This window comes from Bactrocera tryoni, chromosome 1 (assembly GCF_016617805.1).
Source record: "Bactrocera tryoni isolate S06 chromosome 1, CSIRO_BtryS06_freeze2, whole genome shotgun sequence".
NCBI lineage: Eukaryota > Metazoa > Arthropoda > Insecta > Diptera > Tephritidae > Bactrocera > Bactrocera tryoni.
In genome coordinates this window covers 65,415,300-65,442,416 of record NC_052499.1, presented here as the reverse complement: position 1 = coordinate 65,442,416, position 27,117 = coordinate 65,415,300, and the positions used below count along the sequence as shown (strand labels likewise).

Sequence of the window (27,117 nt, the reverse complement as noted above, 5' to 3'; positions counted from 1 at the left end):
ATCAACCGAACAGAAGTTAATGCCAAGCCAAGCAAATAAATAATAACAAAAACAAAAAGTAAATAAAAACAAGAAACTAATAAAATATGAAACAGTGAAAGCCAAGCAAACAAATTGATTTACATACATAAGTGCGAAACATATTAAAAATAAAAAACAAAAATAACAACAAAAACAAAATGTGCTTTCTTTCGTCAGACTGTGTAGTGAAAAGTATTGAAATAAATCAAAAATATTAAAGTTAGCGAAAAATTGCGTGGTCGTCTTTAATTGGTAGCAAATAAGCCAACTCCACCCACAAGCAAAATCAAAAATACTAATAAACAAGCGTAGAAACAAAAAAATAAAAAACAATCAATAGGAAATTTTTCTTCGCCCTCGTTGTTCATAAAAAACCTTCAAAATTATTCTCGAAATGGACATGACTTCAACAGCGGAAGCTGCCGCCCGCAGCTGGTATGACAATCCGCGTTTGGGCAGCTCTCCGCAAGCGAATGGCCTGGGCGGCGCCGGCGCCGGCTTGGGACATCACGCCCTCACAGCCGCTGGCAGCACAGCGATGGGTGGTGGCGCTGGCCTAGGCGGCGGCGGCGGCGGTGGTGGTGGTGGCGGTCTCGGCGGCCTGGACACCACCGATATGAGCGCCTTCTACGCGCTGGAAAGCAACGGCCACCACAGACGCTACTATCCGAGCTATCATCAGCACAGTAAGTGGAATTTGATTAATACATATGTACATATGTATATACTCTATATGAGTGATTATTTGCTAGCTGGTGGATTTTTAACACGTTTTAATTTTCCGCGTAATCTCTGAACCTCTCGCTATTTATATTGAAAACATTCCAACAACATTTTGCAAAGGAATTGTTTTTAATTTCAATTCTGTAGAGAAATTTTTGCAAAATAAAAAATTGCAAAAACAATAATGTTTTCGTATTTTTGTGCAATTTCAAGTCCAAAAAAATTAAGCATTAATTAATTTTAATTTCCTTATTGACGTCTTTTTCGCTCTTTTGTCGTAATTTCTATATTTTTGTGGAAGTCGGAAAAAAATTTAAAAAAAAAAATTAATTAATCATAAATTAATTATTCTAGTTTTCTACAAATAAGAAAAAAATTTAAAATATGTGAAAATTACACTCTATTAAATTTTTTTTACTTTGTTTTGACTAAAACAATTAATTTATGACTAATAATTAATTAATGATTTTTTTTAGTTTAGTTTTTTATGAAAAAATTTCTTAAATTCATTATTAATTCATAACTATTTTTTATAAAAGACATAGTTTAATAATTTTTTAATTAAGAATAATTTTTTTAAATTTATTTCTCAATAATTATTAAAAATTAATTATTAAAATTAATTATTAATGATTGATAAATTAATTAATAGTTAATTATTATTAATTACTTATTAATCAAAAATCATTATTAATTAATGACTAATTTTTTATGGTTAACTTTTAATTAATAATTTATTTAAAACTCTCACTTATATGATGATTAATTTAATTTAATTTTTAATAATTATTAAAGATTATTTACAAATGATTATAAATTATTTAATTATTGTTTAATTATTTATTAATAAAAATCATTATTAATTAATGACTAATTTTTTTAGTTAACTTTTAATTATAATTTGTTTAAAAATCTCACTTATATGATGATTAATTTTTTATGTTTGATTTTTATAAAATCATTAATAATCATTAGTTATTATTTTATAAATAATTATATTTTATAAATAATTTATCAATCATTAATAATTAAAAAATTCACAATAATTTTTATTAAAAGCATTTCACATAAAAACTAGGCGTTACTTCCTTGAAAAATAATTTTAGTCATCATTTTCTCATACATATCTACATATGCATATGTACATATGTATATGTGCATATGTACATATGTATTAGACATTCCCTCACTCCGCCTATCTGCTGCGTCATCAAATGACAGACAGCTGGAGTGCCGCAGGATTGTTCACACACACACACACACACATGCAAAAGTAAATACAAAATTTGTTTATGTAAATGGAAAAGTTCTACGCGCCCTTTCCAACGCAAGCGCTGCCATAATTGTATTTGCTTACATGCATCATCACATGTACTACACACTTACATACATACATATACTCAAGTGTATATATATTTGTAAACATTTGCATACGTCTGTGCATACATTTGATATAGAATAGTAAAACAGCGCTCATTATGGGCGCAATCCTAATGAGTTTTTAATGGCGTTGTTGGCGTTGTTGGCGGCGCCAATGATGGCGCTATTGCTCAGCGCAAGAAAACCTGACGCGCAGCCAATGCGCAACGATGCCAACGTCAATGACGACGTCAGCGACGGCAATGATGCGTGCCACTTACCGCCAAAATGTAGGCACGGAGACTGCGTTTCGATTGGTGGGAAGGTCGCGCAGTTGCACCCATACAGGAGTGTATACATATATATGGTGTATAATATGTAATATATTTATGTAATATATTATATAAGGCTATATATTTGCATTTTATGCGTAAAAACGCGATGTCCTTCCTACCACGAGCCGCATTTCTTTGATCAGTTCAACTAATATTAGACTTTTTTTTTAATTTATTTTATTTTATTAAAGCTTACATAATAAACAAATTATTATATAAACTAAAGTACGCAGCGCTAGCATCATAGGCTTTCGGCTGAATATTAGAATTTATTTCATAAATAATTATGTAATCAAAAAAATTTAGCGCCAAAAATAGTTAAGCATATTGCTTTCAAGGCATTATGGTTAATGCCGCAATAAATTGATATTGCCGCCGCTAAGCAGCTTGTGGGCATGCTATTAGAATATATAATATATATTTATATACTTATGTATGTATATGTATATGTGCAAGTATTCATGCTCAAAGCTCAAATCGATATGTTGACACCTAGTTCATTTTATACATAGCCTACTCCTTGCTGAGGTCCACCTTCAACCATTTCTTACCCCTAACTTTGTTGTTGTCCTTATTTCTTAACTTTTGCTTTCTCTGCTGCTTCTTACTCGCATTTTGTTTTGCTTCTTCATTATTTTTATCGTTTTCCAATATGCTTTTTATTATATACTAACACAGCTTATACAATATAATGCCTAAACAAAAAGTTTCCTGGCATCTGTAAACACTTGCATGTTTGTATGTGTGTGTGTGTGGCACACAAAAACCAGCAGAAGTTATTTTTTTCGTACATACAACAAACCGCGTTTTTATTTTCCATTTTTAATGGCGTTTTTCGTATTGTTTTGTTGCCACAAAAACACTTGTTTTGTTGTTTTTGTTGTTATTGTCGTTGACGCCATCACTGTGCCAGTGAGCGCATGCTATTTCGGTAAATACTACGAATACACACATACAAATATATTTTTAATATTTTAAGTATTTTCCAATAGCGCCACGGCGCGGAACACACACACAAGCATATACACACACATATTTTAATACAGATGCATAGAAAAATCTTTTTTTTTATAATATGTATGTATTTCCATTTGAATTATGTTAACCTTTTTAATGTTTTGTTTTCGTTCCTATTATTGTTGTGTGTCAATTTTTCCACGCTTGGAAAAATACTTGAGAGCAATGCAACGGCGTAGAATTTTTTCTTTGTTTTCGACTGTCATACTGCGTCATCACACACATTTACATACGTCACATTCATATTTGTATATGTACATACATGCTTGTATATGCATTGTGTATGTATGTATGTAAGTTGTATGCATATTATATGTTTAAGGGTTTGTTTTACTTGTCATGTATTGTGCTTTAAAATGCCGTTATTGTATAACAAAGCATGTCTGCTACTTATGCACATCCATATTTGAACATACATATCTGTCTATAAGTGCGTACATATTTACATCAATACATACATACATACATATGTATGTATATGTAAATATTGCACTGTAAGCATTCTATTGCATATTTCTATTAATATGGCGGCCATAATGGCGCCGCCGCCGAATTTAGAGTACAAAAACAAATATTTTGTGTTGGTGCTTGAAGAAATATAGTAAAACACAGGTAACTAGAGCTAAGTTCGGAAATAACTGAACATTTCAAACTCTTACAACTTGCAGGAAATCCTGGGAAGTACTTTCATGTGCAAAGGCTTGATAGTTATATACGGCTTAGGGCGAGTTTTCAGCCGATTTTATTCATTCTAATCACAAATGTGTACCGTTATAAGGAAAATATGTTCTCTTAATTGTATTAGGATATCTCACATATTTGAGGATATATGTTTGCGGTATAAATTCACTGGAAGCTCGAAAATCCTTATATTAAGTACATACATATACAGGAGCTAGGAGAGCTCTGAAATTTATAAAAAAATTTCAAATATTCTTTCAAAATACGACGACAAAATTTGTAAAAATATATATAGTATATTCCAAAATATGTGAAAAAATATTCTAATGTTAAAAAAATGTCCAAATGTTTATGCGCTAATATGTTTTTAAAAAATATTAATAATTAATAAAATTTTCAGAATTAAAAACAAATTTATTAAAAATAAAATTAAAATATTATTCAATAATCCATAAAAAAATCAAATAAATTAAAAATGAAAAATAAAAATTTAAAAAACATATTCAAAAACTGTTGAAAATTTTGCATAATTTATAAAAAAATTTTAAAAAGATTTGCAAATAAATATGTATTAATTCATATAATTTCAAATAATTATAAAATGCATTAAAAATGTAAAAAAAAATATTTAATTATAATTATATTAAATATAAGTCTGAAATTTAAATTAAAAAATTCAAATATAAATTAAAAAATAAAAAAAAAATATTAAAATGGGTAACAAATAATATGCAATAAATTCATAAAAAGCTTTCAGATATTTATAAAAAGTTTTAAAAAATGTAAAAAAATTAAATAATAAAAATAAGTCTAAAATTTGTTTAAAAAAATTAAATATTCATTCAAAATAAAAATATATATTAAAAATAATAAAAAAGATGTTGCAATAACACGTAAAAAACTTTCAAATTTTCCTAAAGATTTAAAAATTAAAAAAAAATTAAATAATAAAAATAAATCTGAAATTTATTAAAAAGAAATTTAAATATTCATTCAAATTAAAAAAATATATATATTAAAAATAATAATGTGTAATAATTCATAAAATTTTTCAAATAATTATAAAAATAAATAAAAATATATATACAAAAGTTTAAATTAATAAAAAATTGTGAAAAATGTTTGAAAAATAATCCAAAATTTATATACAAAAATTATTGAAAACACTCTGCATTAAGCTCAGGAAAAATTTTCCCAGTTAAATTAAAAATGTATACAAAAATTTATTAGTACAAATTTTATATTTAACTTACGAGTATATTTTGTCGGCAAATTAAAGAGCGCCACCCAAAATTAACAGCTACAGAGCGCGCAAACGCTTTGCTTTGTGGCGAGCAAAACAGCAGTGAAGCGGAAAAAGTGGGCGCTACTGGCTAACCCGCCGCCTTTCATGCTGGCGTTAACAGAAATTTTCATTGAAAAAATAAAAACAAAAAAAGTAAAGTGCGGAAAAGAGGCATAAATATTCAATTGGCAACAACGCGCACAGTAATATAATTGTAATTGTTGTCATTGCTGTTGGCGTACCGTTAAACGGACAAAAATTTTTCACTTTCCAAAGCAACGGCATAATCTAAAAAATATATATGTATGTATGTACAAAAAATAGTAATACAAATAAGCTGGCTTGAAAATTTAGCGTTCGCCGGCGCACTCACTGGCGTGGAAAAGTCAAGGTATACGCGCTTGAGTGCGCGGCGGCGACGCAAATATATAAAAATGTTGATGACAAACGTTTCTTGGCATATATATAATATATATATATATGTATATATGTATATATGTGCATATATGTATGCATATATGGTCGTATATGTATGTATAGGTACGCCCATCAGTTACCGAAATGCCAACTCATTTGTTTCACCTTTTTCCCGACGTGATTTGCATTGTGCGGCTTTGCCATTTATTTTCCGCATCATTTTTGCATTCATATTCGCTCGCTCGCTGCCTTCTGCTTCAGCAACCGTAAAAATAACATTGTCACGTTGTTGAGTTACGGTGTTGGACTTCACTCGCACTGTCAGTGGCTCCCACAATAACAAGTGCTTGCAACTTCCTTCTGCGTCCGCTGCTTCTTGACAACGCTGCAACAAAATGTCGAGAGCAAACTGAAAAGTTCGAGAAAGAAACGTCACTTTGAGCTTGTTTTAATTTGTTCTTATTTTTAAGCGCAATAAAATTTGCTTTAATTTACCGTTAATGCAGCAATGCCACTTAAGTACCTCTACTTTGCACTTCACACGAAAGCAGACATGGAAATGTCTTGCAATTTTGCAACTCCTCTTTATTTTTTAGTATCGCATACATATATGTATGTACATTTTAAATATTTTCGCATATTTTGCTACATTTACCGCGCAAGGAATTCCGCTCAAATTGCCAGTTTTATATTGATTTCCAGTTATCCCTTTGTAAGTTACGAAAATAATGGCTCTTTGTTGTCTGTTGTTGTTTTCGATTTTATACCATTAAAGTGATCAATCAGTGCGTTTGGCGCATGCGCATACTCGTATACAGTACTATGTGTAATTCATGCGCAGCTTTTTAGTCGAAAAGAAAGCCTTCAACCCAGTTAATCAAATGGAAGCTTTTTAGATTTTATATAATGAAAATAAAATAAGTCATCCTCTTGAACACTTTAATAGCAACTAAAGCAAATTTTTGCGAAAATTCCGTGGTATTTGTGCTTTTACTTTTCTACAAAGAGCTTTCACACTTAAATAAAAGCTTTTTATAACTGCAATGTTGTAATAAAATTCTCTTCTTAGCAATTAACTAAACTTTTTATGCATACATTATTTGTTTTGAACTTATATAAGAAAGCTTGACCCGTTTATAAGAGATTTTCAGTAACATATACATACATATGAAGCTTTCACATAGGGCCTTATTTGAAAATATTAATTATGGCATAATTTAAAATTTTTATTTGAATTTATTTGCGATTATATAAAGTAATTACCTTACCACCAAAATATTTCAAATTTCCGAGCATGCTAGCAGAGCTTTCATCGCTAAAATCTGCATCACAAGCTTTCATATCAATTTATTTCACTATTAAAGTCTTCCAACTGAGCGCTGTGAAATGGCCTCGTAAAGATGCATAACTTCGAAATATTTCTACTCCGAAAGCTTTCGTGCGCAGCTTTCACTTTTATCCCCAACAGCAAACTTTCACGCCACATTTCGTACAATTTGGTTTACGGTCACAGCGAAAAAATGCAAATTTACTACCGGCATTCGTCCCCGCGCACACATTCGCACCGGCTTCATTTATTCTTTATACCAACGTAATTCATTCATGCGCGCGTTTTCATTCAAAATCATTCAAAAATGATCGCTCAAGTTGCTCACAATCGACAATCCAACAATTGCATATGCTTTTATAACTACAACAACACTACAACAGTAGTATTTGCTTACATATTTTACAATGCCGGCGTTATTGTTGTTTTTGTTTTATTTAACAGTTGATGCTAGCAATTGGCATTGTGCGTGCCTCGTTGTTGTTGTTTTCGCATTCACCGCGAAAGCTTTGACAGACATGCTGGCTGCTGGTGGCTGCCGTCTGCCGACTGCCGCCTGCCATTCAGCATATCGCGCTGCCCGCTAAGTCACCGCCGCCTGTCGCTTCTTATTGCCGGCGCGCCTGTCAAATCGATCAGCCGCAAGCGTTGCTTGGCCATAGCCACAGCCTGTGCGCTGCTTCACTTGTCTCGGTCGCTGGTTAACTGTTTGTTTTGCATTTCAACCGATTTCGGTTGAATTGCTGCTTTTTACTTATTAGGAAGTGAGAGGAGGGAGGGGCTGTGGCGTGGTGCCACGACGAGTGATGCTCAGAATCATATGCGCATGGATTTTAAAATTCATTAGTCCATATATGTCATTTGCTTGCCCGTGTAGCTGCTGACTGCTGGCATTTTGTTACTGCCCTGGTTGTTGTTGTTGCCTGTCTGTCTGTCTCGCACTGAGCCTGATTGAAAGCGCAAGAAATGTCAAAAATTGATTTTGATGTTGTTATTGATGATGCTGATATTTGCCGCATATTAGCATATTCACGTGCTTTCATGTAAGTGTTGGTGTTGTTGTTGCTGGGATGCTTGTGCTTGCCGCAAATGGCCAGTTGACTGCCGTTGCCTGCTCGCTTGACATTGACACTGACGCTTATGCTGTTCAGAATAAAATGTTTGCTTTGACAGCATTGTTGTTGTGCTCAACTGTTGTTGTTGTACGTCTTTATATATTATTACAGAAACAAATTTTGAAATTTTATGAATATGTTTTTGTTACCGATTGAGTTGTTAATGCAAGCATTGGGTGATGTGAGTTGATGGATGATGAATGCATAGTTCTTATAACCTAAGCAGGTTATATTAAACTTGGCGCAAAGTTTGTGTCGGGTCGCATATATACATATGCACATACATACGTATATAATAAATCAGTGTATGGAGCCGAGTCAAGTTAGCTTTGTTATCTTTGTTTACGCGAATTAGCCTCTCACTTTTTAAGATATCGCTCTGAAATTTTGTACTAGCTTTTTTCACCTCAAGTGGCTACTCAGTTGTCGGAATCGTCGATATCGGCGCACTATAGCATATAGCTGTCATACAAACTGACCAATCAAAATCAAGTCTTTGTATGAAAAACTTTTTTATTTGACAATATATCTTTATGAAATTTGGCACACATTATTTTTTAAAATAGCCCTATAGTTTGCACATAAATCATTAAGATCGGAATACTATAGCATATAGCTGTCATACAAACTGACCAATCGAAATCAAGGCTTTGTGTGGAAAAGTTTTTTGTTTGACAATATATCTTTATGAAATTTGGCGCATATTATTCTCCAAGATAGCTCTATAATCTGCGCAGAAATCATTAAGATCGGAATACTGTAGCATATAGCTGTCATACAAGCTTATCATTCAAAATTAAGTTTTTGTATGGGAAACTTTTTTATTTGATAACGGATCTTCAACAAATTTGTCATAAAACATTTTCCAAAGCAGTTCTACAATTTGCGTATATATTGTTCAGATCGGAACACTAAAGCATATAGCTGTCATACGAAGTGACCGCTCAAATTTAACACAATCAATTTTACGCCACTTCTGACCACCCTCAAATCCGTCAGAACCGCATTTAACATAAAATAGTAGTTTATTAGAAAATAAACCGATCTTAAATGTACACCCAAGTCGTCAATATCACACTTGCGCTTAACCCTGCTATAAAACACTAATAAGCTCCATTTAAAGCGCAATAAAACTATAAAATAAAAATTAAGCGTTTCATGTCACATTGTCCAGCTGGAGCAAAGCCAACCCACAACCAACAATCAGCACACATACCACACATACATATGGTACATATGTATATGTATATATGCTATACATATATGAAGTATGCCAACACACACACCTACGTACTAATATACGCGTCCGACGCGCCACTGACTACATAAAACGTAATGTTCATGTCCTTTTCATGCACACACTGCATTCCATGTCATGCCATTCCTCATCCACACAAACACTCCCACACACATATATACATGCCCGCTTGCATGTACGCGCGAGCGAAATTTGCATAATCCTGCGCGAAACTACGCGCCGCACAACTTGCAGCTCGTGAAAATGTTTTAATTCATTAATTCCCTGCCAGTTCATGTCACGGCTAAAGTTGAGCTGAGCGCTAAGCTCAGGCGCAAAGGACGAACGGCGTTAAAGGCCGCTCAACTGGCCGCATACGCGAGCCTTGCGTGACAAGCAGGCATTTTTGTTTGGCCCCCAAAAGCATATTTATATACTGCTGACAAAGTACTCGCGCATGCATACGTGCGTGTGTGTGGGTGTGTGTGTGTGCCTACTATTTTGCATGCCACATAGCGCACGCTGCCGCATGTCCACGTGAACTTGCACACAATTATGGCTTTCAGCAGGACAGCCGGCGTGGCAGTGGCAAGCGGTGAGCTCAATTTGGTAACGGTGTTGCCGCGCTAGTGCAGCTGAGTTATTGAGTTACAATTGCAACAACAATAACAACTACAACAAATAAATGCATGTAAAGTTCGCTTTGGCTTGAACAGCAGCGACAGCATTTTATATAATCAACGATTAAGTTACGCCGTGGCAAGGTTTTCAGCTTTTTTAATGTTTTCTGATATTTATTTTTTCAGTTTTGTGTATACAAATATATGTTCTAAAATTTTCAGAAAATATTTTTTTTTCTGAACATAGTTAAATAAAATTGAAAACTTTTAAAGTATTTAGGAAATTTTGAAAATATTATTGAGTTTAAGATTGTTTGCCACAAGTAAAAATTAACCCTTTACTTATCCGTTCAAAATAAAAATTTTATTAAAAATATTTTTTTATTTCAATTTTTATTTTTTTTAATTATTTATTTATTCAAACATTTTTTAAATAGTTTTTTTCTGTGCTCCTTTTGGTTTCTTTTAATTTCCTTTCCAAATGTTTGTTTTTATTTAAATCTCTTTTTATTAATTTTTCATATTTGTTTTTCATACATTTTTTTTATATAAATTTTGTACAATTATTTTTGGCTTTAATATTTATATTTATTTAAAAAAATAATTAATGACTTAATAGATTTTTATTTTATATTTTTTATATTTTTCATTAAACTTTTTTATAAAATTTTTATATAATTTTTACAATTTTTGATTCTTATGATTTAATAGATTTTGTTTAATATTTTATTTTAATTAATTTTTATATTTTTTTCATTAACCTTTTTTATTAAATTTTTAAAATTTTGTATATTTTTTTGGTTCTAATATCTTAAAAATATTTATTTAAAAATAATTTATTTAATAGATTTTTAAAATTTTTATATTTTTTAAATCTTTACATAATTTTTTTTTTTTTATTAAATTTTTTATATTAAAATTTTGTGGCACTTAGTTTGGCTTCTAAATTTATTTTAATTTAATTATCATAATTATTTTATCAATATTTTTTTCCAGAAATTCTTTTTTAATTTTTCATTAATTTCTTTTTATAAAATTTTTAAAAAGATTTTTGCATACATTTTCTTCATCATACTAACCAATAATATTTAATATGTATTTGAACAATATTTTGCTCTTAAATTAAGTGAAGTGAACAAAAAAATTTAATGCGAACGAGTGTTGCCAGATTTTCGTAAAATATAATTGCTTCAGATTTTATATATAACTCAAAGCAGTGTTTTAAAGTAAACTCAATAAAAATTGGAAAACATTAATCGCTAGTTCAGTTTCTCACAATTTCGGACAACTCCGAAAACTGCTCCAAATCCGAAAGCAGCGTTTCTTGTTGGTTAAAACTCATACTTGTCACTAATTCAAACTCCACGTAACCGTTAATTTATTTTGCTCTTAAAAATTCCAACCCTTTCACTTTGCTGTTTACTCATATAAAGCAAAAAAAATCGAAAAAGTGAGAAAGACCATAAATTTGAATAAAAATCCCCACCTCTCAACACATTTCAACAACAATTTGCAAATTAATTGTCAATTCAAACAATCAAAATGCCATAAAAGCGCGCTTAACATTGCAAACGATTGCGACACAAAAACTTCTAGCAAACACACACATACAGACACGTATGTACATATACATATGTATATACACATTCCTCAATACATATGTATATGCTTATGCATAATTCTGGCTCAGACGCATAAAATGCTGATAAGATTGACTTGAATTGGCTGCTTCAAACCAGAATCAGAGCAATATGCTTTATTTTATTGCTCTACGATATGTTTTTGTTGTTGCTATTTAGTGCGCTACACTTGCGGGCCCGAATTCCGCACAAGTTTAGCTGGAGTTGTGCCACAACTGTGTGAATACAAAATGAAATAAAAAACGAAATAATCAAGTAAATAAAAATATTTTAAATTTAAATATTAAAAAGAAGTATATAATTTGTCAAAACTACTTGAAAAGATTTCAGTTTTAAAAAAAAAATATTTTTTTTTAAGTTAAATTATTAATTTTTCCAACAATTCTTTTTTTAAATAATTTTCAAAAAAATATGTATGTATATTATCTGTTTTGAGGTTTACAAATTTTATTTTTAATTTTTCATTCCGAAAATATGAAAAAAAATAATTTTGAAAATTTTTCAGTTTTGAATTTTTTTTTCAAGTTTGAAAAAAATTTTTCCAGTTCAATTCTTAATGTTTCCAATTTTTTTTATTTGCAAATTTTAAATATAAAAAAAATTCAACTAAATCTTTCAAGTTTTCCAATTTTTTTACTATCTCAATAACAAAAAAATTAAATTTAAGTTTTACAATTTTTCAATTTTCCCAATTTGAAAATATAAAAAAATTCAGTTAATTTTGTAAATTAAAAAAATATATTTATTTTTAGTTTTCAAATTAAAAAAATATTTGAAAAAAAATATTTGAATAAGAAAATATTTGAAAAAATATTTTTTTTGATCTATTACTTATTTTGTTATTATTTACTATTTATTTTATTTTCATTTTATTTAAAAAATTTGATTCTTTTTAAATTTTAAATAATTTGAAACTAAAAGCAGAAAAAAAACAATTTAGAATTATTAAATGCTCCAACTTAACTTATTCTATATATCATAAAAACCTAAAAAAATCAATAATAATATATGTACTTCCAACAATAACGTTCTGTAATTAACTTATCCGCAAATTTTTTTTTTTGTTTTTATCAAACCAAAATTTTTTTTAACATTTAAATAACAAAGTCTGCTACGAGCTTTGAAATAATTTTAACTCGCCCAATGCGGTCCTCACCGCACGCTCATTATTTGCATACCCATATATTACGCATAGAAGCGATCTCAGATTACCCACGCGCTACCGCTCTTAACCCTTACACACACGCACATACCACGTCAGTGACCAAACGACGCAAACGCAGATGAAGAATGCCAAGGCAAAGGTAGAAACAACACCAGGTGTTGACCAACGACAGCAGCAAGCAACAACAAATGGCAAAGCAACAACAACAACGGCATCTAAGCTCATATATTAACAGCAGTTCGGCTATAATAAAAACAACAACACCTAGCAATAACAATAACAGCGAGGAAGACAAAAAAAATAACAACAACAACTTGCACCAGCAGAGCAGCATATCGTCACCATATCATAACAAGCAATAAATTATGCAGCATGGATTTCCTAGAATTTTGCTGGCGCGCTGGCTTGCTGGCTAACCCGGCGAGAAGGCTAAAATGTGCGCGCAGAAGAAAATAAAAACAACAAATAATGTGTGTGTGTGCGTGGAAAAAAATCATATGCACAGGAACTAGGAAAAAATGAAGAAAAGACTTAAGCGACAAACTCACTTCGGCTGCTTGCAAGAGCAGCTGAGGCCAACAACAACACAATTTTACATCGCATAAAAGGATGCAACATAAGATAGAATAGGAAACACCTCCTAATAGTTGTTGTAATGTATAGGAGTTATAAGAGTTGTTGTTGCTTGTGCACTGGATGCCTCAAGATTTGCGGCAGCGCGCCAAAAAAAGCTAAATACTTTATTAAACGAGCAGCAATTGTTGCTTAGCGGACACAAAGTGAAGATTTACTTCAGCGCAGCTACACACATATGTACATATGTACATATGTATTTATTACTTTCAGTTGCGAGCAGCTGGCAATCGATACTGCTGCTGCTGTTGCACATAGCTATTTCCGAGAGTATGTATGCGAGTGTGTGTGTATGTGCGTGGCATCTAACGAACGCACACAAATCTCCATCCCGGTGCGCAAGTTTTCAACGAAATGTGCGTCGAAACGGTTGGGGGTAGCCGCAACGGCTGACCAAGCGTGCAGCACAAAGCTAACTAGTGTGCCACAAAATGAATTACGAGCTGAGTATTGAATTGCTGCTATTGAACTGAGCGCCCAAAGGCACACCAAATATTTCTTAAAGTCAAATAAACGGTGATATTCAATTTTTCCTCTTCTACCTTTGCTTCTGCCTCCACTACTGTCTTTCCCTTTGCGGCTGTGCAACTAATGCAACGTGTAAAGGATTAAGTGTGGAAGTATGATTGATGAGATTTTAAATATGTTATTGTGTTTTAATTTGATGGGACATTATTATTATCTTTTTGTTGGTGAAATGTGTTTTGTGACACTGTTTTTGTTGGGTTTGAGGAGTGCTCTTTTGTTGCGCTGCTTTGTAGTTGGCAACACATGAATGAGTATATGCAGCGGATGTGGAAAAAAATCTGAAAATAGTTAATAAAAAATAATAAAAAAACATTATATAAAAAATTTAATTAAAAAAATTATATTAAAAATTTTATTAAAAAATGTATTTTTATATAAAAAAACTGAAATTTGTAAAATAAAAATTGATAAAAATAATAATTAAACTATAAAAGTGGCAATACTTTAATATATAATTTTTTTAATAAGAATCTATAAAAAGATTTGTAAAATATAAAATTTAATTTTATAAAATATTAGTATATTGGAAAATAAAATTCATTTCGTAAAAAATTACAAAAATGAAAATAATTTTTAAATTAAAAAAGTATTATGTATGTAAATATGAAGGTATTACATATGTAAGTATGAAAATAAAATAAATATATTTAAAAATTTAACGTTTTTAACAAAAATAATGCAAAACCAAAATAGTTTTGTCACCAAAATATAAATATTTCACAATGCTATTATTATTATTTTAATCTTTTAATTATTACTTAATTAATACATTTTTTGATAAATAATTTTCATAAAACTTTTACATGAATTTTATAGCACTTTCTTTGGTTTCTACTATCTAAAAGTATTTATTTAAGAAATGTTATAATTATTTTTTAATTTTATTTGATTTCTATTTTAATTAATTTTTTTAATATTTTTCCACTATTTTTTAGAAAATTTTTATATGAATTTTCTCCACCTTACTATCCAAAATGTATTTAATATCATGTGATATCATTATAAAAAAAGTTAAAATTTCAAAATAAAATTTATTTTACCAAAAACTGCAAAAAAATTTAAAAATTGTTTAATTTAATTTTTAAATAAATAATTAAATAAAAATAGAACTTATAAAACACAACCAATAAATTTTGCAAAAAAACTAATTTTAACACAAAACTATAATTTAAATAATGCAATAATTAAAATACTTACAGCAAAAATTAAAACAAAAAATACAAAAAATATGACTAGAAAATAGTATATAAATTCTAAATAAATTTTGCAAAAAAACTAATTTTAACACAAAAATATAATTTAAAGAAAAAATAAATTGTAAAATAAATAAAATCCTTACATCAAAAATTGGAAAAAATTAAAAAAAATATAACATAAAAATTGAATTTAGCAAAAAAAAAAATAAGTTTTTCACCAAAACATAATTTTAATAAAAAATTAAAAAATTAATAAAATAAATTTTAAATGTAAATTTTAGTATTTCAAAAGTACAAAGTAAAAAAATAAAAATATAAAATAAAGAGAATAAATAAATGAATTCAAGAATTAAATATTTCTTTACATAATAATTAAAAAGAATAAACTGTCTCCTCCTAAAAATATAAAAAAAAACACTTCGTAAAATGTTTCAAAATTCTATATGCATCTTAAATCTTGATAACTGTAAAAAAATTTCATAAATGATTTAATAGAATATTTATTTTTAATGCGGTAGTTTTTGTTATTTCCTTAATGGGAAAGTTTTTTATTTTTGTTTTACATATTTCATATTTATTTTTAAAGTTTTATTTTTTTTGTAATATTTATTATAATTTTTTTTTTAATTTTTAAACTCTTTTATTAAAAATATTTTTTTGCAGTTTTTGGTAAAATAAATTTTATTTTTTAATTTTTGTATTTTTTGTAACATTTTTTATTGTTTTTTTAATTTTTTTATTTTTTTAATTTTTTTATTTTTAATAATTTTAATTTTATTTTAATTTTTTTTTGTAATTTTTTTATTTTTAATATTTTTTTATTATTTTTAATAGTTAATTTTGTAATTTTTAATAATATGCATTAATATTTAATGAAAAAAATAATAATATTTTTACATTAAAAGTCATTCAGATATTGGAAACTGTGCCTACATAACTACATACCAATACGCACACATACATATAGACGACAATATATCCGCTAATTAAATCATAAATGCACTAGCCATGATATGCCAACATATGTATGTACATACAACATAACTACACACATGCAACACACACTAATGCTGCCCCTTCAAACATCAATTATATACTGCACACTTGCCACACAACATTTGCAACTCAATTGCTGCTAAACCGCTTGTTGCAACATCGCAATTTCTTTTGATTAAAATATTTCCAGCACCGAGCAAAAAATTTGCAACAAGAAAAAGTGTAAAGCGTTGTGCAAAAGCAACAAAAAAAATCATGCCACATTAATTATGGCCCAAATTCTTGGAAAATTCTCATATCGTACGACTCTAACAATGCGGCAATGCTTTTTGCATTTTTAACTTATGCTTGCTGCTTGTTGTTATTTGTTGCTGGTTTTTAGTGTTGTTGTTATTGTTGTTGTTGATCGTGCATTGACAGCAACGCGTGTTTTGAATGCGAAGCGCACACACAGTGCTGGTTCATTCATGCCACCGACAACGAGTCACTGAACAGATGTTTGTTTGTAACTGAATATGCATACATACATACACACACATACATATGAATATGTATGTAAGTGTGTGTGCATGCAAATGTGCGTGTATGCACAGCGCATTGCAATTGCTAAATCATCTGTCCAGTTGCAATAAGCGAGTTAGTGCGCATAAAAACCGCACATGTAATAATGACAGCAGCAACAAAAACGGCAACAACAAAAGCAACACATTATTACACTGATCGCCACTGTTCGCATGTTGGCATGTTGTTCATGCCGCAAGCTCGCCGTTGACATTAGCAACGTTTTTTCTTTATTATTCATATACGTGTTTGTTTGTATGTGTGTGTGGCGTTAAAGTTGCGCCACCGACAGCCACCTCCTACATCGTGCGATGTTTCAATTAGTTGAGGCACATTTATTCATTTATAAGCCCCAACTGTGTGGCGGCAACTTTGCTTCATCTTTGCGCAGGGCAAAAAAGTACAACAACAACAACAACAAAAAACAACATTCATAACAACAACAATAAGCGCAACTTAGAAAGCCAGAACATTCTTTAGCAATATTGTCAGCTTTCGCTTGTGGCATTGCAGCAGCTCATTGCAAATTAAATAGGAAAACAACAACAATAGCAAGTTGCAACGAGTCAAATTGGCGCATGCGCTTAAACATAACTCCTTTCAATTGCTTCAACTGCAGCTAATAACCGCACATCTACACGCATACGTACCCTCCGCGCAGCCTCTCTTGCCCGCCCTCATCCACAGAAGGCCGCTCACTTGTTGCTGTCACAACACTGTCTGCTGCAGTCAGCTCACCGCGAGCAGCACACATGCGTGGGGACGCCGCACAAGTGCTGGCAATTTGCTGCGGCTGCTGCAAGCATCGCATATTTGTTGTTGTTGCAAGTATGTTGCACACTTATTGCCAGCTGCCATCGCTGGCCTGCCTGTCCGCGTAATTAAATGACATAATTACTTCAATTCGCGTTGTTGGCGAGCGGTGGCTGCGACAAAAGTGTAGTGGAAAAGAGTGAAGAATGACAACAACAACAACAATAACAACAACTATAGCAATAATTAAATGGAGTTGAAGAAAGCGAAGCAGCAAAAATGACAACATTGAAACGGCGTTGCGAGCACATTGAGCAGAACAATGACGAAAATATGTGAAAATCATATTTACAACAACAATAACAGTAAAAATAAGCAATAACAACAATGTTAAGTAACCAAAACGTAATCATGAAGTGCTAGCACAATGTTGAAATTAACTAACTGGCAGCGACAGCAACAATAAACACATCCAACAGCAACAACAACAACAACATAATGCATGCAACGACAGCAAAAATCATTTCATTCAACTTTAGCTCGCCCCACAACTATAAACACACTGCACTATGTCATTTTTGCACTATGTTGCATGTTGCATGTTCCACAACCGTATGCAGTTGTTAAGTTGCAGAGCATATTGTTGATTATTTCGCTTGATACGCGCATGAACACAACAACAAATGTTCTTCCATATGTATATATGTAAATGTGAAAAAGTGTGTGTATCATATGTACATATGTATATACATTTGCGTGTATTCTCCCTAGAATACGTGATGTGTCTTGCGCGCTGTTGACAATCATCGCTTCAATTAATTCATTGCGAACACCATTCGCTTAACCTGCCGGCGCGCGAAAACGTGAAAAAAGAACGTGCAACTCCTTTCCCATCACATGCGCTCCAACCGCCTTCCCTCCCCCTACCGCTGTCTATTCTTCGTTATCATTCGCTTTCCGCCTTTGCTGCTTAACTGGCATTTTGCATGCGAAAATCCACGCGAATGTATGTGTGCGTGTGTGTGTGTGTATGTGGCTCGTTATGTAGCCAACGGCGTGTGGCTCGCGCAAGTGAAATCCATTCGTCGTAATGCAAACGATTTGGAAATTTTTCAATGTAAGTTGCCTTTCATCAGCGCCGCCTAAATCAGCTTTACTGCGTGTATTATTGCTTTTATAGCTGTTAGCAGACAATTTCATATGTTTTTTGTTATTGTTATTGTTGCTGACAAACTTTGCATTCTAATTTGACAGCGGTAGTACATACTGTTTGTTGTTGTTGTCTTTTATATTCCTACTTCTCTTTTATTTGCGCGCGCGAATCGCGGCGTCCGTGTCTTCTGCCGCGTGCTTTTTGGCTGTCACTTTGGGTTTTGCACATTTTGCTTTGCTGCTCTGCTCACCTGTGTGAGTATGAGTCATGCAAATGGTGTGAAAATCAGCGGCAAAAGTGTAGCCGGACATCGGGAATTCTGTCTATCGAATCTGTCTGTCAGTCAATATCGCCTATCAAGTGTCAATCTTCTAAGTGACATTTGTTCCAGGCGAATATGTATAAAGGGTTATATGTGTATATACATATAGTTATAGTATATGTGTATTTATAGCTGCATGCAGCAGTAGGCAATTTCTGGATTTCAGGGTCACTGGCAAGCGGTGGAAGGATACCAAGCTGGGATATAAGACCATTTAGGCGGGGGAAGTTAAGTATTTTTTTAATTTTCGAATCAGACGACTTTACAAAACATAAAATGTTTACGGGTTTATAAAAAAGAAATATAAAACTATACGAATAATAATTTTGTAGAATACAAGAATTTCAAGCCAACAGCTGCTCCTCCAAGGGCTCATTTTGAACCTGATTTTTCAAAAGTTTCATTTAAAAAAATTTTGGCGGCCGTTAGAGGGTTAAAATGTTCTATAAAGTTTTCCGCCGTAAAATTTCACTATGGGTCTTCTTAAACGAAATTCTTATATAAGGAACGTGGAAGCCTACTAACAAGTATTTAATAGTTTTTTGAGGTTAAGCTGGAAAAAGTGGAAAAAATCGGCTCTTTAAAGAAATTTTTGTTAAAAAAATGCTCAATTTTAGTCGAAAAAATCTACACTATACAAAAAAATTGTGTTCCCATAAATTTTAAATATCATTCAAATAAATGTTGCGAAGTATTTTATCGCGAAATTACTCACATGAATAGATGTTCCTAACCACGTTTTGTTACATCGGATTTAAATTAATCAGGGTAGCCGCTAGAGGGTTAAGATGTTCTAAAAAGTCGTTTGCCGTACAATTTTGCAAGGGGTCTTCGTAGAAAAAATTCTAACATAAAGAACGGGAAACCATAGAGACAAGTATCTAATAGTTATTTTGAGGTTAAGGTGAAAAAAGAAGAAAAATCGGATGTGGGTAGCCACTAGAGGGTTAAAATGTTCTGAAGATTTATTTGACGTAAAATTTCACTATGAGTCTTCTTAGACAAAATTCTTAGGTAAGGAATGCGGAAGCCTACAGACAAGTATCTAATCGTTATTTTGAGGTTAGGGTGAAAAAGTGTAAAAAAATATTTTTTATACGAAAAATTATCTTCTCAAGACATTTTCAAATTTCATTAGGTATAACTTTGCAAAGTTTCCTAACCAAAAATCAACTTAATATTTTAGAATTTCCCTCGTAACATGGCTTTGCTTATACAACAATTTTTATATAGATCAAGAAAGGCTATAGATTTAGCGAGAAAAAAATATTGTTACGACTCAGTTTTTTGAAGTCCCAATTAAATAAATAGGGTTAAATGTTATAGAAATTTGTTTTCCGTAAAATTTTAATATAGCTTTTCCCATAAGAAACTTTTATATATAGATCAAGAAAGCCTCTATAAGACCGAAATATTTTTTTTTTTGAGGTTATGTTGAAGCACGTACATTTTTTTACTAAAACCTTTTCTATGCAATAAGGCTTCATTTAATTTTACCGCTTTTTTAGTCCCCAAACACATCTCCAAAAACGTGTTTTTTAACCTGATTTTTCAAATCTTCAAATTAAATTAATTTTTGTGGCCGCTAGAGGGTTCAAATGTACTAGACAGTTTTTTGTCGCAAAATTTCAATTGGGGTCTGCTCAGACGAAATTTTAATATAATGGATATTTAAGCCTGCAGACAAGCTGACCACATTCATTTTGAGTTTAGCGTTGAAAATTTCAATAATAAAACACTACTAAATAGAAAATTATAATAAGCTTCGTAGAAATGTACAACTTTGTCAAATGTCACGAAAAATATGAAAAAAATTTTAGGGTTGCATTTCACCAAAACGTTAACTTAGTTTTTGTGACAGAATTTAGTACGGAATTATATTTAATTAAACACACGCAATATTAAAAATATATACATACATACATATAGTGTGCAGCAGTTTTGTCTGTTAATAATTACAACAACAAGCTACCACCCGAAAATCAACTATCATTTGTCAAAGAAATGAAGGCAACACTATGCCTACATATATAAATATGTATATATGTATGTATGTATGCACATATGCCTGCAAGTATATGTATGTGTATGCCTGTGTTTCCCCATATATTATGCTGCTTTGACAATGTCAATTTGATGAGTTCCAAGAATTTCCTACCTTCAATAGAAGGTACTAAATATAAGAGTATGTATGTATGTATACATATGTATTATTATTCATATATGTCTGCATGTATGTATGTGAGCAAGCTTATGCAATGGGCTGGTCATTCAATTTAGCGCTTGGCCAGCGACTAACACACCACAAATAAGGACATAAAAATAAATGCGCGCTTTGTTGCAAGCAAATGTGTAAGCAAATGTTGGTGTGTGTGTATGTGTGCTTGTGGCCAGCGCGCCACATAACGAACATCATCAATAATCACGAAACGGAGACAGACGGAAGCAAATAAAGTAGTTGTAGTAGCAACAACAACAACAAAAATAACGATTATTACTCACAACCACAACAACAGCAAGAACAACAACAACATTTTCAATAACAGCGACAACAACAATAACAAGAACAACAACAACAATAGTTGCAACAACAACAATGGCGATAGCAACCGACAGTAACTACAACAACAGTAAGAACAACATCAGCAAGAACAACAACAACAACAATGATAGCTATTACTACTAACAACAACAACAACGAAAATACTTGCAATAAAATATGCGATAAAAATGCCCAGCATAAAGTGTGGCAACTACAAGAGTAGGTGCGCATGTACATACATACATATGTATGTGTTTGTGCGCCTGTACGCATATTTGTAAGCACATAAAAGCTCATATGCCACATATTGTTTCCATATTAATTTGCGATATCAAAATTGTTCAGCAAATGCATTAATAACGGGCACACAATGAGCCACCAGCCAGCAAACCGGCGCAACGTCTGCGCTGCAAGCCGAGCAAAGTGAAGCGTTCAAGCGACAAAAGCCAATGCGCGCCAGTGATTCAGCGAAAATAACAAATTGGACAGAAGCAAAGACGGGCCAAAGCGTATGCAAAGTATAAAGCAACAACCACATGCATTTTGAGCAAAAGCGGCAGACGGACAGTACGCCGAGGCGAACGACACCAAAACAGCTGTACAAGCTTTGAGAAAAAAACAGCCAAAGCATAAAAAAACCCAAAAAAAAAATTAAAGAATATTCAAAAAACCGAAAGAAACGAAAAACGAATGACTGCCGCGCATTGAGGTGGCATGCGACATGTGGCGTGTCGCTTCGCGTCTCACTGTGGCTCATTACATTTGACACTTGTGCGCGCTTGTTGTGATTTGTCATTTGGTAAATGCTTGCTTGCCGCGCAAAAGCAGCCAGCGCGTCAACAACAATACCAACAACAACAGTGAGCAGCAGTCAAACAGCAGCCACGCAGCAACAAAAGCGTGTACATGCACATACATACATATGCATGCAATCAAAGACGACGCGTTTGACAGTGCGCGCACAACGTGCACTTGTAATTATTATTATACGACACTTGTGTTGTTGTTGTTGCTGCCAGTGCGCTTTTCCATCTAACACAGCAAGTGGTCAGTTAATAAGCAACGCAAGTGTGGCAGCCAGCAACGGTGCGGTCGGGCGACAATAACCGCAAATGTGACAGCGCTCATTAATTTTCCAACAGCGGCAACGACATTGGCAATGAAATTGCACAGCAACAACAACAAACAAGCGACAATAAAGCGTGAGCAATTTGCAATTTACAGCTGCAGCGTCAGCAAGAAACGCAGCAGCAGTGGCAGGCAACGGTTATAATGATAGGCACTACTGGAAATGCGGCAAAGCGGTGAGCGCGAGAGGCGCGCAGAGCAGGCGCCGCGGCGTGGCTGGTTAGACCATGCATATTTCGCATATTGGCTATTGCTGTCAATACGAGTGGCAACAACGAGCCACAATAGAGATTCGCAATACATACTTATGCATGTGGCACATGCAAATGTATGTACATTCACATACATACATACATAGAGGCTTAGTTATATGTACATTGCAACATTTTTGTTGTTGTTGTATTTGTTATTATTGTTGTTGTTAACAACATTTATATTGTCACTACTAAAATTTTCGTAATTTTTATTAGCACTTTTACCATCTTTTTATTGTTACAGTTGTTGTTGTAATCACTGTTGTTGCCATTATTATGGTATTGTGGCAACTGTGTTTTGCAACAAAATTACCTTGACTATCAAGTGCACTCCACAGTCTTCTGGGTGAATTGGCAATCAAGTTTTTTGTTGTTGTTATTGTTGCGCGTTGTAAGGTGAGCGCTGGCACGGGTGGGTGGCATGCAACAATAAGCGCTCGCCAGAGAGCTATAAGCATTACATGCGCGCGGTTATATGTATTTGTTGCTGTTGTGAAAAGTTTAGACGCTGGCACGTTTGGCCCAGCAAGCATGCTACGCGCTTCCATACACACAAACATATACCCATATTATACAACTGTATGTATATTTATATGTAGCTATGCATGTATAATGTAGGTACATATGTTCACTAGCTGTAATTTCTTTGAGTGCAAAAGCGCACGACGCATGATAAATTGTTGGCAATTTGGTTGCTGAACGCGCCCATATGCGCGCACACACAAGCAATATTGTATGCGCGCGCGTGTGTCGGTGTGTGCCCATAAACCAAAGCGCGCGTTCGCCGAAGCAGCAGCAGCTTCTGGTGGCCTTTTGGCAATCCACACACACATACACGTGCATGGCTATAAAAGTTGTGTGGCACTGCATCGCATTTCATAGCTGCCACAATACAGCGCCGCACAACAGCAACAACAAAAAACACAAATTATTGCTACTCCTGCGCTCTGAACAGCCTGTTCGCTTTGTGTCCACGCTGTTTGGTTTACAAATGAGTTGCATAGTTAGAGTTGTTGCTTGCCAAACTACAGCTGCCGCTGTTGTTGCTGCATTGTTGTTGTATATAAATTTTTGCTGATGTAGTAAAAGTGCTTGTTGCATTTGTTTTTGCCCGATTTTATAACGTTGCACTTGGTTTGTTGGCCTTTTGTACGCCAACGATGATTGTTGCTGTTGTTGTTGTTGTAATTTTCATTGCTATTATTGCTACCACTCTTATTGTCACATTCTGTGTTGCAACAAATTTCACCAATCGTTGGCAATGACATTGTGAATTTCACACCAGAGCGCATTTTAATGGCATACATTTTGTATGAGGCATTTGTATGTACATACATACATATGTCTGTGTGTGATTGCCTAGGAATATGGAGTGAAATGTGTACTTGATAAAATGGAATTTCATTTTCATGGTATTCAGTGGAAAACAGCTTAACTGCGGACGCTTAGGTGAAAATTTTCACACAGAGCCAACTGACAAGTGGAATTTTTCAATAGAAATTCGCAAACATGTCTACAGAAATGTATGTATGTATGTATGTCTTAAAAAGCTTCATTAATTAATGAAATAGGCATTACAAAGTAAATAATTCCTAAGTAATTAGAATATATTGGAATAATTTTATCCAGGTAGTTCTCAGAAATTTCAGTTTTGGACAATTAATAATTAACTAGAAAGTCATTGCAATGTAATCATTAAGTAATTAGTACTTACAATAATAATCAAAGCATTTGTGCTTACATGAATTCATAGACTGGTAAAAACAAGCTAATAAATAATTTATTATAAAGTAATTATAATGTAATCATAAAGTAATTAGTAATTCAAACAATAAGCGAAGTATGCGTACTTTCGTAAATTTTCAGAAATACGGATTTGGCCAATAAATAAATATTTATAATGTAATTAGAATGTAATCATAAAGTAATCGCAACGTTTTTAGTAATTAAATTAGTAATCAAAGTATTAACACTCACATAAATTCTCAAAAATTACAGTTTTAGCCAATAAATTATTATATAGAAAAAATTATATTATTAGTAATTACAAATTAATCATAAAATAGTGCGTAATTCAAATAGTAATGAAATTATCGTATTTAAAAGTATTGGATTTACTTAAATATATAATGAGGTATTGCCACTATTCATCTCAACAAATAATTATACTTTTTATGCTAATAGAACACTAAAATTTCCATTAAAAGTAATGGAAGTTGGATTATTGTTAATTTCTTTTTAAATTTTTTTCGAATTTATTATTTTATATATTATTCAAAACACATTTTTTAATTAGAAAATTCGATTTAATAAAAATAGAAATTTCATGTAATTGTGAGGTAATCTTAAGTAATTGCCTAAGAAAAGAGGCACAATAAAATAGTTAAGTGATTTAAAACACTGGGATTCAAAGACATTTTCTTTCAGCTTTGTTAATTTTCACATACAAGTATTTAAAAAGTAACGAAAAGTAATTGCTTACACAAAATATAATAATTACATTAGGCTGTATTGTTTAAAGTAATGAAAAATTAATGATATTCTAAAATATATCAGCAACTTAAAATTTCATGTTTAGGACTAAGTAATTATAGTGTAATCATGTTTACAAGTAATTATTTTGAAGTAATCATTATATTTTACTTCTAAGCCATTTACAGTGAAATAAATATCAAGTAATTCCCACGTAATTATTAAAAATGTAAGCAATGAAAAAGTTAAACAAATTGTAAAAATAGTATTTGTAGTTTTAAATATAAAGTAATGACTTATAAAAACATAACAATTACCGGAAGTTCAACGTTTTATAGTCACGAAAAATATATAACACTTTAATATATATCATCAATTTCAAATTTTCTTTTACGAACGAAGTAATTCTAGCGTATTTTCAAGTAATTACTTTGAAGTAATTGTTGTTTAGTACTGCTAATAAGTAATCATTTTCATTACGCGCTTGCATATCAAGTGATTTCAATGTAATTATTGAAAATACAAGCAATTCAAAACAAATAAAATCTGAAAAAAATATAATCTTGAAGTAATTGACGAGTAATTAAGCAAAGTAAATATATGATACAAGTGTGCAATATAACCTTAAATGATTATTAAATAATTATTAAGTAATATTTCATTAAGAGCTTGAATATGAAGTGATTTTAATGTAATCATTGAAAATATAAGTAATTCAATACCAATGAAATTTGAAAAAACTTAATCTTGAAGTAATTGACAAGTAATTAAGGAAAGTAAACATATGAGACTAGTGTGCAGCATAACCTTAAATGATTACTTAGTAATTATTACAACATATATGAGTACTATAGAAAGCATTGCTACAAGTTGATGAGGGCTTTTTGAAGTTTAAGAATTAATATAAATTTCTTATGACTACACGATATTAATCACCTCATAAATGCATCAATTTTAAGTTTAGTTATGTAAATTTATGCTTCAAACATAGAAAAATCATATAACATATAATGATTGACTAAAAATAACTGCAACTTTCAACAACTATCAAATATTTCTAAGAAATAAATGTCGTCTCAAATTTCAGCACTAAATGGCAACCAAATTAGTTAATTAGATAGCCCACACACTTAGCTTAGACAAATTAGCACATTAACACTTATTAGCCAAATGGTGGAATCAATCATGAATTTCAGGTGATTTTTAAACGTCCAAATCAGCACCTTCCTAGAAACGCGTATTTGCATAAGAAATAGTGGCAATGAACTGCGTAAGCCCAAAAAAAACAATAATAAAATAAATTAAGTAAAAATAGATATTTTATATTATAAAAAAAATACTTAAAAAATCAGCTTGAAAAAAAAAGATCTTGTAAAATCTTGGCAATCAAACAATGATTTAATAGTCTGCGACTAATTAACGTTTGTCAAAGTCACTAACGGTGATTGCCGTAATCGACAAAACGATGCTTAAAATCAAGGCGTTCGCTGGTTTCTGGCTGTGTGTTGCTGACAAGCAAGCAATAAGCGGTTAAGCAATAAAAAGTGTAGAGTCGGATAATGAGGTACATATGTACAAATGTGTGTGTGTGTGTTATTTACTCCGATAGATATACTCACATGAGTGTTTTTTGTAGT

General features: G+C 31.8%; 1 protein-coding gene across 2 annotated transcripts in view; it reads left to right on the top strand.

Annotated features, from left to right (window-relative positions):
* Positions 1-363: 363 nt before the first annotated feature.
* The window catches only part of LOC120766874 (GATA-binding factor C), a 124,087-nt gene continuing 97,333 nt past the window's right edge, over positions 364-27,117 (top strand). For both annotated transcript variants that reach the window (XM_040092606.1, XM_040092605.1), the window contains exon 1: positions 364-707. In XM_040092606.1, the coding sequence (XP_039948540.1) occupies positions 416-707 (292 nt within the window). In that variant the 5' untranslated portion in view covers positions 364-415. The remainder of the gene's footprint in view (positions 708-27,117) is intronic.